The sequence below is a fragment of the Helianthus annuus genome, chromosome 11 (assembly GCF_002127325.2).
Source record: "Helianthus annuus cultivar XRQ/B chromosome 11, HanXRQr2.0-SUNRISE, whole genome shotgun sequence".
NCBI classification, from domain to species: domain Eukaryota; kingdom Viridiplantae; phylum Streptophyta; class Magnoliopsida; order Asterales; family Asteraceae; genus Helianthus; species Helianthus annuus.
In genome coordinates, this window is record NC_035443.2 from 8,430,008 (window position 1) to 8,442,001 (window position 11,994).

The window sequence follows — 11,994 nt, forward strand, 5'->3', positions numbered from 1 at the left end:
AGAACAGCTGGAGCTACTGCATCATCCTCTTCGTCAATTCCGGGCATTGATTTAGTTGTTGATCTCAATTTCAACAATCTGGGTATAAATATTCCAGTTCCAGATAATCCAGAAACAAGGATTCATAATACCCATCCTCAACAAAACATCATTGGAAATGTGCAAAGTGGCATTCAAACAAGAAACATGTTGCGAAACAACAACAATGCAGGCCTGTATGCAGCTATTCGAGAATCCGGGCAACAAAACGATTGGTCTTCGCGTGTTATGTTTCACAGGAAGAGCCAAGAACTTGGAAAGAAGCCATGAAAGATAACTCTTGGGTTGAAGCAATGCAGGAAGAACTGCAACAATTCCAGAAGCTTGGTGTCTGGAAACTCGTAGAGAAACCTGCTGGTTAGAAGAAGATTGGTACTCGTTGGGTTTTCAAATGCAAAAAGGATGACCGTGGAGTTGTTATCCGGAACAAAGCTCGTTTAGTCGTTCAAGGTTTTCGTCAGATAGAAGGGATCGACTACAACGAAGTCTATGCACCTGTTGCACGTCTGGAAGCTATTCGGATCTTTCTGGCTTATGCCTCATTCAAAGGATTCAAGGTTTACCAGATGGACGTCAAAAGTGCATTCTTACATGGTGTGGTTGAAGAAGAGGTGTACGTCGAACAGCCTCAAGGTTTTGAAGATCCTATCCATCCCGATCGGGTTTGGTTGCTCAACAAAGCTCTCTATGGTCTTCATCAAGCACCGCGAGCTTGGTATGCAACCTTATCTAACTATCTGCTGGAGAACGGTTTTCGAAGAGGTCTTATCGACTGTACTCTTTCATCAAAGAACAAGATGGAGATCTTCTTCTGGTACAGGTATATGTTGATGATATTATTTTTGGTTCTACTAATGATGTCTTGTGTAGGAATTTCGAGCGCATTATGCAGGATAAATTCGAGATGAGTGCTATGGGGGAAATGACTTTCTTCTTGGGCCTACAAGTGCAACAAACTGAGTCTGGGATATTCATTCATCAGACTAAATATGTTGGTGACATCTTGAGCCGGTTCCAGATGTCTGATGCAACGCCCATTGGTACCCCACTACCACAAAATCACGGAATTACTCCAGACTTGAAGGGTGAAGCTGTTAGTCCCTCATATTACCGCGCAATGATCGGATCTCTTATGTACCTCACAGCATCAAGGCCAGACATAATGTACCCAACGTGCCTGCTTGCCAGATATCAAGTCAACCCGAAGGCCTCACATCTTGCAGCTGTAAAAAGGATTTTTCGTTATTTGAAGGGTTACCCTGACACCGGTCTATGGTACCCTAGGGATAATAACTTTGAATTGGTCGCTTTCAGTGATTCTGATTTTGGCGGATGCAAAATCGACGGCAAATCCACAACGGCTGGATGTCAGTTTTTAGGAAATCGCCTAGTCACATGGCAGTGCAAGAAGCAGACATGCGTCGCTACATCTACATGCGAAGCTGAATACATTGCTGCCTCAAGTTGTTGCTCCCAAGTTCTTTGGATCCAACAACAATTACGCGACTACGGTTTTGAATTCCTAACTACTCCTATTTACGTTGATAATTCTGCTGCATTACAGATCACTAGAAATCCTGTGCAGCACTCAAAGACCAAACACATCGAAATCAAATATCACTTCATACGTGATTGCTTTGAGAAAAGGCTAATCGATGTTGTTAAGGTGCACACCGATGACCAACGTGCCGACCTTTTTACCAAAGCATTTGACAAATCAAGATTTGACTTTTTATTATTGGTAAACGGCATTAAGGTCAAGCAAGAGTAAACCAACATCGGAAAATCATTTTTGTAAATATCTCTGTGTTTTAAATTTATCTTAGTTTGTTGATTTTAGGGGGAGTAAATCCAAAATCTGAAAATCCAAAAACATCGAAAAATTTCAAAAACACAAAAACAATAGAAAAACAAAAATGAGTTTCCTGGCGAGCAAAAGAGAAAATGATAGTACATATGAAAATCAAGTTCCTCATCAATAAGTGATTCTATCACATAGGGCTTGTTTTCAAATCAAAATAAGTGAGAATCTCACATCATATACGGTCAAACAGATGATAATCGGTATACTCACCGGTAAGATGAACCCTCGTGCATACCTTGATACGGGAATGTGTCGTGATGTGGATGAACACCGGTCGGTAAGTATAAATCATACCTTAACGTATCCCCTCGCCATGATTACATCTGATAAGTTGAGCTTAAGTGGACAACAATACCGATAATTGTTATAGGATGCTTATCTTAATGTTAACTAACTGAACAACAAGAGTGTTTTGGCATGACCGTACACTGATATGATTCTTTTACCCTCGAAACTCGCAAAAAGAATGTCTGTATATATTTATTTACTGCTTAACTTTTATTGTCTTATTTTAAACAGTTTTGTCGTTTGGTGCATATCAGCACGACATTAGCGATGATGTCGTTTGATAACACTCAAAGGATATTAAAATTGTTATCTTTTAATATAAACTTTATAAAAGCCAAAAAGATTTTATTTCTATTTTATTTTCGATCGTACGATGTTGGATCTCGAGTCTTCGTTACCTGAAACCTTAACGAAAACCGAATTGACTAAATCTTCATAAACGGTCGAAATTTGCAAGTTTTGAAAGTTGGAAACTATAACTGACAAATTTATTAAACTTTCAAACTGTCGGACGGTGTTTGATTGTGACATGGTCATTAGTGTGTCATTTGTTTATGCTAACTATATTCCAAGCAGTTGTTCTCATTACGCGTTTAGATTTCTTGCATGTGCAGATCCTAAAGGCAAGGAGAACATAGTCGATGACAAGCTTCGGAATGAAGACACGACGTGAAGGCACTCAAAAGATGAAGATGATCGAGTTGCCGCTGACCATCATCAACACCACAAGGATATCAAGCATTGTAGATCAAGTCATTCACGAGCATAACTCAAGGGGGAGCTTATGTTAAGGGGGAGTTTGTCAACACACTTCCTACATGATACGGGTAGTTTGTTGATACACTTTCTACTTTCAAGACGTGAAGACTTTGAAGATCCTCCGACATTGAAGACTTGAAAGGACATCAGAGTCTTGAAGACACGAAGATCAAAGATGATCAAGATCGAGACAAAGCTACAGCCAACGGGGAGTTTGTTGGTGCACTTGTGTCTGTACTTTGTCTGTATTCGGTCATGATGTAAAATGATGTCTTTGTTAGTCATGTAAGTTTGACCAAGTCAACCATCCTCCTGGTTTGACTTGGCCAAACAGTTATAATATGATTGTAACTTGTCTGTGTCGAAGGATGTCTCATCGAAGGATAGTTTAGATCCTTCGATGAGCTCGAAAGATGAACTTCGATAGATCATCCTTCGAGATATACGTAGGTCCTTCGACAGGTTTAACATCGATAGATGATCCTTCGATCATCTATCTGATCCTTCGACCAGCCTACATGATCCTTCGGACAGACAATCTGTGTTGGGTATATATACCCATGTAGTGTGTTCACTTCATTTTAGTCACGAGAGACACAAGAGAGACATAAACTTGGAGAGACACTTCTGTGAACACACACACACTTAGAGAGTTTGCAAAACAGATTTGTAAACATTGAGCTTGTAACCGAACCTTTCATACGCATTAATACAAGTGGTGTTAATCGGTGAATATTGTGTGTCTTGTGTTTGTGCTTGTTTCTTCTCGGTTTGCACTCTAGCTTGGATTCCGCACTTGCTAGTGTGTTTCACATAACAAGGTTAAGGTTTGACCTCATCCTCCGAGGGACCTACACATACCCGCTGATGTACAGATTTTGAGGTGGTGTCTCTGGCATCACCCATTTATCAATATCTATTAGTATTTTTTCTGCATTTACTTTTCAGATTGTATAATAAGATTAGGAGTGTATAATTCTAGTAGATTTTCAAGATCAAGAGAGAGAGAGATTAGATGTCAAATATAAATCACAACAACCCACTTCAATTTAATCAAGGATCGTCTTCCATATTCACTTATGCAAGTTTTAATTCATCAAATGAAATCCTAGATCATGGATTCCGTGAAGACCGAATTGAAGTACATAGAGAAAGAAGAGAATCAAACCCAGATCTGATGCCTCCGCCACGGCCACAACCACTGCCACCGCCCTCATCGAATAACGTTGAGACTGCTGTGGGGGTCAGTTATCGCGAATGCCAAAAGAACCATGCTACCAGCATGGGTCTCTATGTTGTAGATGGTTGTGGGGAATTCATGGCCAATGGAGATGAAGGCACACAAGAAGGTATAACATGCGCCGCCTGCGAATGCCACCGGAGTTTCCACCGTCGAGAGATGGAAAGCGAGTCTCAATCCACCACACGGATGCCTGCTATACACAACCCACCACCTCTAGCTATTGCCACTTCAGGACAGCCATTAAAGAAGAGATTCCGAACAAAATTCACAGAAGAGCAAAAACAAAAAATGCATGATTTTGCAGAAAAGCTAGGGTGGATGATTCAAAACCAAGATGAACAAGAAATTCTTCAATTCTGCAATGAAGTTGGAGTCAGTAAAAAAGTGTTCAAAGTATGGATGCATAACAGCAAACAAGCCTGCAAGAAGAAACAAGATCAGCAAGATTCAATTAAGCTTAACTAAAATCCAAAAAGCTATCATCTTTTCTTGATCCCCAATAATGAGCATAGGGTTTAAGCGTGCAGGTTGGTGAATGGAGATAGTATATTATACAGTACCCAAGATTTCAATTAAGATAAATTACTATATTATGTTTGTGCTATTTCAACTCTATTCCTATGAATAGATTCCATCTTTTGATTAAAATATTTTAGAAAGTACAATAACCATGAATAAAATAAAAAAATATATATATGGATTTGAGAATGTTACCGAAAAACAAATCTCAGATAGTTATTACAGATTTCATGTGCTTATTACACACTCTACCTCCGGAAATTAAGCATGTGACTACCACAAGATCAATGATCAGGAGATTAATTTCCTCCATGAATTTATAGTATCAATTGCCTAGCTTGTTTCATCTTGTATGGTTCATATTTATGGGATCAGTTAATGCTTTCTTCTGCCCTAAAAGGGTCGTACCTACACAATAATGCATGTACCCTAGATGCACCATTCAAGAAATCAAAAACTTTATATCATTTAAGAGGAGCGTATAAGGTTCCAATAACACACACTAACTAAAGATTTTGATTTGGGTAGTTCTACAGGTATACTTTGAGTAGTTGATTTTGTATTGATATTGTAACCGTAGTTAGGAACCTTTTCTATAGAGTTAACTACTAGTTGGAGTCTCCGTACCAAGTGGCGGGCTTAATTTCAGTCGGTATCATTTCGGTTTATGACGGTATCGGTACAATACAAGCACTCGAATCAGACGTACGTCGATCGAAAACATAAAAGCAAACACTACTGATGTTGTTCGGACAATATCTGTTTGGTTTGTCATGTATTAGTATCATTTATCATTGTAGACAAGCTTGTATAGATGAACTAATAGCGAAGCCGTAAATCACAAAAATGTGTAGGCCCACTGAGTGCGGAATCCACGTAAGAATGCAAACCGAAGCAAAGTAAAACACAAACACGTAACTAAAGATTCACTATCTTGATTAATCTGAAGAGAACAAGTACAAACACATACACACAATGTTTGGACAGATTCTTGGTGCTCTCTTTACTGTTCTGGATGAAGAATGATGACCTAGTAACATTACGAAGAATGTTACTGGGCTCACGAAAGACTCAGGCCCAAGAAGAACTAGGTTCTTTGTGGGTCAAACCAACGAAACACCAAGTCAACTGCGAAATGTCTTTCGTGATGATGATATCCCACGAAGAATGGTTCTTCGTGGGGAGGCTGCAATACAGACAACATGACAGTAAACAAAAACAGTAAAGATTCAAGCAAACAAACAAACTGCAGACTACACACTTGCAGCTGCTTTACATACATCACTATATAAATGTCGTACCAAGTCAAGATAGGAGGATATCTTGACTTGGTCGACTCGACCAAAACATACAGACACGATAAACGAAGATCGTACATTACAGACCTAACAAGAACAAGCGACAGACACAAAAACTGCACCAACAAAATGAATACATGCACTGATATTGATTGATATTGATATTGTTTGGTAAGGTAATAATACATTGTGAGTTTATCAAAATCCAAAACAATATAACAACAAATACCGATACCAATACTAATGTTTCTCGGTTGATTTCACTTGGTTACAATTTAATTAACTTGGTTACAATTTAATTAAATGAAATTAATATTGGAATGTTGAAAAGAATATTATACGTAAATGTATCAGAATGTTGAAAAAAAATATACATAGTTACAAATGTTGAAAAAATATACATCAAGATAATTTTAACTTAACGAATGCACAAATGTTGAAAAATATACATAGTTATAAATCAAGATAATTTTAACTTAACGAATGCAAAAATAAATAATAAATAAAATATTATCAATTTTTTAAACAAATATAATAAAACTTACTTATTTTTCTTTGTAGTTCCTTTTTAATACATATAATTACATGAATGGTCCGTATACGTTTCATAACCTTTTCTTTTTGAAAATTTTGAATTTGGTATCCACTATTAATTGACCAACAATAACTCTGCTTTTGGAAGTGCAGTCACCCATACCGGCCATATGGTATAATATATATGAGTCGTGTGGTATAATACGGGCCAACAATATGAGTCGTATGGTATAATAGGAGCCAACATCCTTACATATGAGCCATATGATCAACGCTAGAAATTTCCGCCTTACAAGCAATTAGGGTGCATTGATGCAACAACCCCTCCTCAAAATCATCTACAAATTCATGTGAAGACAATAGAATGTTGGAGAAGCTCGAGGCTGTCATTGTAAAGTTGTTAATTAGTGGTGTTTCTTGGCTAAAATACAGAAGATTGGTTCTATAACAGACTATTGAAGAGTTTTAACAATTATTGTGTCATCACCCTTTTTGGTAAGTCATTTCAACCATAATCTCCAAGATATATGAGTTTTGAAGGTAACCTTGAGTCCTATCTAAGTAGATGTGGAGCATCAGACAATCTCCAATAAAAGTGTTTTTTTTGGTGGTGTTTATTGTTGGTGCACTTGTGTCTGTACTTTGTCTGTATTCGGTCACGATGTAAACGATGTCCTTGTCAGTCCTGTAAGTTGACCAAGTCAACCGTCCTCCTGGTTTGACTTGGACCAACAGTTAGGAATATGTTTGTAAAGTGTCTGAGTCGAAAGATGGGCCATCGAAGGTTTATGTCTATCCTTCGATGGGCTCGAAAGATGTCCTACGAAGGATACTGTTGAACCTCGAAGGATATACCATCCTTCGAGGTAAATATGGATCCTTCGAGGGCTTTGTGATCGACAGATGATCTTTCGGTCATTCTGAATGATCCTTCGACCAGACCTGTTGTGTTTGGGTATAAATACCCATGCAGTGTGTTCATTTCAGCAGACACAAAAAGAACAGATGCACACAGAAAGTTAGAGAGATTCTTGAGAGCATTCTGTCCGAAACACACACACACACACTTTGAGAGTTTGCAAAACACATTTGTGAACATTGTGCTTGTAACTGGAACCTTTCATTCGCATTAATACAAGTAGTGTTAATCGGTGAATCTTTGTGTGTTTGTGTTTATACTTGTTTCATCCCGGTTTGCTTGCTAGCTTGGATTCCGCACTCGCTAGTGGGTTTGTATAACAAGGTTTAGGTTCGTCATCCTCCGAGAGGGACCTACAAGTGGTATCAGAGCTAAGGCTCTTTACCTTGTTTAAAACCGGGTTTGTTCAAGTTCTTGGTGTGTTTGGACACTTGGTTTAGCACCCGTTTTTGGTGGTTTTCCTGCATTTTTAAACTGAAAAACGTGTTCTAAACTAACCGGGAGTGTTCATAAGCGGGTTGGGTAACTTAAAAACTTGTTTTTAAGTGTTTTGGTGATTTCCGGCCAAACTCCGGTCATAATTCCGGTGACTGGTTCTGGATAAGGATTTCCTTTTTGGGTAATTTTTGTTTGAAAATTCTGAGTTGGTAAGAAGGTACAGTCTGACCATACCTTTTGCCGAAAGTTGACCTTCACCAACCCATCACCTTTTCACCAACCTTTCACATCAGTGTCAGTGTGTCAGTGAGCATTCGAAAGATATCCTTCGACCTCGAAAGACCATCTTTCGATCAAAGACAGCTCGATAGATAAGCATCTTTCGAGTAGTCTTTCGAAGTCTAAGCATTATCTTTCGTTTCTGGAATCTATTCGAAAGATAGTTGTTCGAAAGATAAGGATTTATTTCGAAAGATAAGGATTTATCTCGAAAGATAAGGATCTTTCAAGTGTGAATCTTTCGAAATTTTGAATCTTTCGAAACCATTGCTCGAAAGTCAACAGTGATCTTTCGAACACTGTTGATCATTCGAACAAGTGTTGATCTTTCGTTTGTAGTCTGTTTATAGTTAACAAGTTTCTGTTTTTCAGATCTTTCGAACCAGGATCCTTCGGCTGTGTGTGATCTTTCGGGTGGCCATCATCTTTCGAGACATTGATATAGAATTTATTTTTCTTGTCAATCATGAATCCGAATTGGTGGAATCCGGCTCCGGACAGTGGAAAATATACAAGTTCAGGTTCCACTCCCTCATGGTGGGGTACACCGGCTCCCGATAGTGGAAAGTACACGTGCACAAGTCTATCACCTTCATGGGCCGAGTCTCCGGTGTCTACATCTTCACAAGCAAATGCCATATCTTCAAGTCAATGGGCATTAGTATCGAATCAAACTCCGAGCATCCAAAGTATTCTATTGAGCGAAAGTGAAACCGGAAGTTTGAATCGACCTCCGAAGTTGATGCATTTAAACGAATATCCGGGCTGGGTTGATAGATTCCGTACATATGTTCTTGGTCAAAATACCGAATTGTGGATACGTTTCACCACAGACTTCGATCAAGCTATAGAGGTTGCTGCTTCAGACACTGCTACGTTTGCCGATCTTCCTGAAGATCAAAAGAAAACGTATGATCTGGAAAAGAAAGCATACGCCATTCTCACTCAGGCGTTGAGCAAGGATATCTACCACCAGTTTGTCAGTTTCAAGACAACCAAGAAGTTGTGGGACGGGTTGAAAACCAGAGGAGTAGGGAATGAAGCAACACGTCAGTTACGTCATGATCTGCTCAAGAAAGAATTCGACTGTTTCACTTGCATGGATAAGGAGTCTTTGGGAGACATGACAAGCCGGTTTTATCATTTGCTTACTGAGTTGAATAATTTTGGTGTAGCAACAACTCAAGCAGAAGTGGTGAAGAAGTTTGCTGATGCTTTGCCTCCCCAATGGAGCAGTTTCTTGGAAATCCTAAAGTATAACGGAGTGTTGAGAACTACAAATATCAACGACTTCGTGCAGCTTTTGGAAAACAAGGATCAGGAGGAAACATTAAAGGCGAAGAGAGTTCCATTGCCACAAAATCCAGAAATGTATTATGGAACTTCCAGTACTTCGTCTACAAGAACCGGTCCACATGCTCCACTTCAAACGGCGTTTGTCACAAGCACGGATATGTATGGCAATCCGGTGCAAGTTCCTGTTAAGCCACCTCCCACCACAGACATGTATGGAAATCCAATACAACCACCTCCTCCTCCTCCTGCTCAACAACAACGTGCGTGTTATGGAGGAACATCATCTGCTGGTCAGCAATCAAAGCCAAATACAGTACTGCTCGATACTTCAAGCTTCTCTAAAGTCAGTGTAGAAGTAGCAAAGGAACACATGGAGCTGCTTAACACTATAGTGAGCGCGTACTGTGGGTTAATAGAAGGTCAGATTGGCAACATTAATCTGACACAAGAAGATTATCGGCAGATTGATAAAGAAGAGATGGACTTGATGGATATCAAGTGGGCCTTTGCTAGTGCTGTGAGAAGGGCAAAGGATTGGATGGAAAGTACTGGCAGAACCAGCTTGGAGAGTAAGAGAGACACCAAGTATGGGTTCGATAAACAGGCTGTAAAGTGCTTCAACTGTGGTGAACGGGGTCACTTTAAAAGGGAATGTACAAAGCCAGCTCAGCACGGGAACCAAAACCCCTTCAGAAACCAAGGCAACCAGCAGAACCAGAACAGAAACAATGAGCGTACATTGGTGCCTGTCAACAACCAAACCAACCGGGCACTTGCAGTTCAGGTGGATGAAGGTTGTGACTGGTCAATCCAGTTGGGTGGTGATGCTCCAGATGGAACAGCATGCTTTGCTCAAGTTGTGAAGGAGTTAGTTCACACCAGTGGTGGAGAATCTTCTGCCAGTGGTGGTGAATCTTCTGAAGATGAAGACTCTTCTGGGTACAGCAGGAGCGTTGATGAAGAATTATCCAGTTCTGGTGATGATCATATGGGTGAGACATCAAATGCAGCAATCGATGCAGATATTGATGAACTTTTGGGAGAAGCTGCAGCAGAAACTCAAAGAAGATCTATTCTGGTGGATCAAGCTGCTTTTACTTCGTCTTCTCTCCATTCAGCCTTTATGGCTAATGTCGACGGTTCATCAAGTCAGGTATGTGTCGATGAACCCACTGTTGATAATTGTGATGAATGTGATGCTGATTTAGAGAAAAGTATGTCTGAGTTGCAAGGCAAACATGATGCTTTACAAGCTAGTTTGTTTGACTTGCAAGACAAACATACTACAGTGAATGAGAATCTGTGTGACTTGCAAAGTAAGCATGAAGCTTTGCAAGAAAAGTATGATGTGACTTTTATCCACAATCAGAAATTGACTGTGGACCTTTCCAAATGCACGGAAGCCAACATGTTTTACGAAAACCATGAAAAGGAATTTAAGTCGGTAATCGAAAAATTAAAGAAAGATAAAACCGAACTAACTAAAATGGTTTCCAGAAAACAAACGGACATTAATTTGTATATATCTCGTCTTGAGACAATGCAAAAAGAAATGGCTTGTGTAAAAACGGAAAGTGAGGCAATCCAACTCAAGCTAGATAGCTATTTGAGTTCTAGCTATGTGTTGGATCACATCATTGATGTCCAAAAGGAGAAAAGAGATGTCACGTGCATAGGCTATAAGAATTGTCCACCACCAGTGAGACATAATTATGATGCCATGCCGGATGAGGAGGACAGGGTGTTCTTTGAACCATCTGTGCCCCTAGATGTGAAAGAGTTTGCAGCAGGACTCGGATACCAGAAAGAAGTATCCTCAGATTCAGATGGGTCAGCAGATACATTTGTAACTGCTGAACAGAATCAGGATCCTCCAGTTGTGATTGAGGATGCTGATTCTTCTGATGATGAATCTGATGATGCTGTCACAGCAAAGTCTGATGCGGTAGCTAAAAATGAGGACATACCTCTCGAGAATCATATTCTATGTGATCCTCCTGCAAAACCCGCTAAGACTGTTGCAATCGAGTCCTCGTCTGAAAACGAGTCGGAGAGTGTGAACTTGCTGTACACTCTTGTTGGTGATGATAAGATTTATTCAGACAAAGATTTTCCTATTAAGAATGTTAATCAATCCTTAATCAGTAAAGTCTTTGAGAATTCGACTAGTAAGTTTTTGGGAAAGTAAGGACCACGTGTTACAGTTACACAGTGTCCTCCTATTCCAAAGGCCGAAATTCGAAAACAATTTGGCAACAAGAAATTACCAGCAGTGCAGAAACAGCAAGATCACACCAAGCCAAAAGCAAAATCACTGGCTCAAACTCAAAAGAAGCCGAATCAGAAGAAAAGCAAAAATGTAAACTTTGTGAAATCGACGGGAACGGACAAAATTGAAACGTTCGAAAATAAATCTAACTTAGATTTTGTCAAGAAAGCTACTGTTTTAAAAAGAAGTGAACAAAACAGTTCAAAGCCTAGTACCTCGGGTTCACAAAGTTCAACATCATCGGCTAAA

The 11,994-nt window shown here is 39.5% G+C and overlaps 1 protein-coding gene across 1 annotated transcript; it reads left to right on the forward strand.

The window, feature by feature from the left end:
- Nucleotides 1-4,027: 4,027 nt before the first annotated feature.
- On the forward strand, nucleotides 4,028-4,669 carry LOC110876936 (zinc-finger homeodomain protein 5). The gene has a single exon (XM_022125094.2). The coding sequence runs from the start codon at nucleotides 4,128-4,130 to the stop codon at nucleotides 4,656-4,658; it is 531 nt and encodes a 176-aa protein (XP_021980786.2). The 5' UTR covers nucleotides 4,028-4,127; the 3' UTR covers nucleotides 4,659-4,669.
- Nucleotides 4,670-11,994: the final 7,325 nt, after the last annotated feature.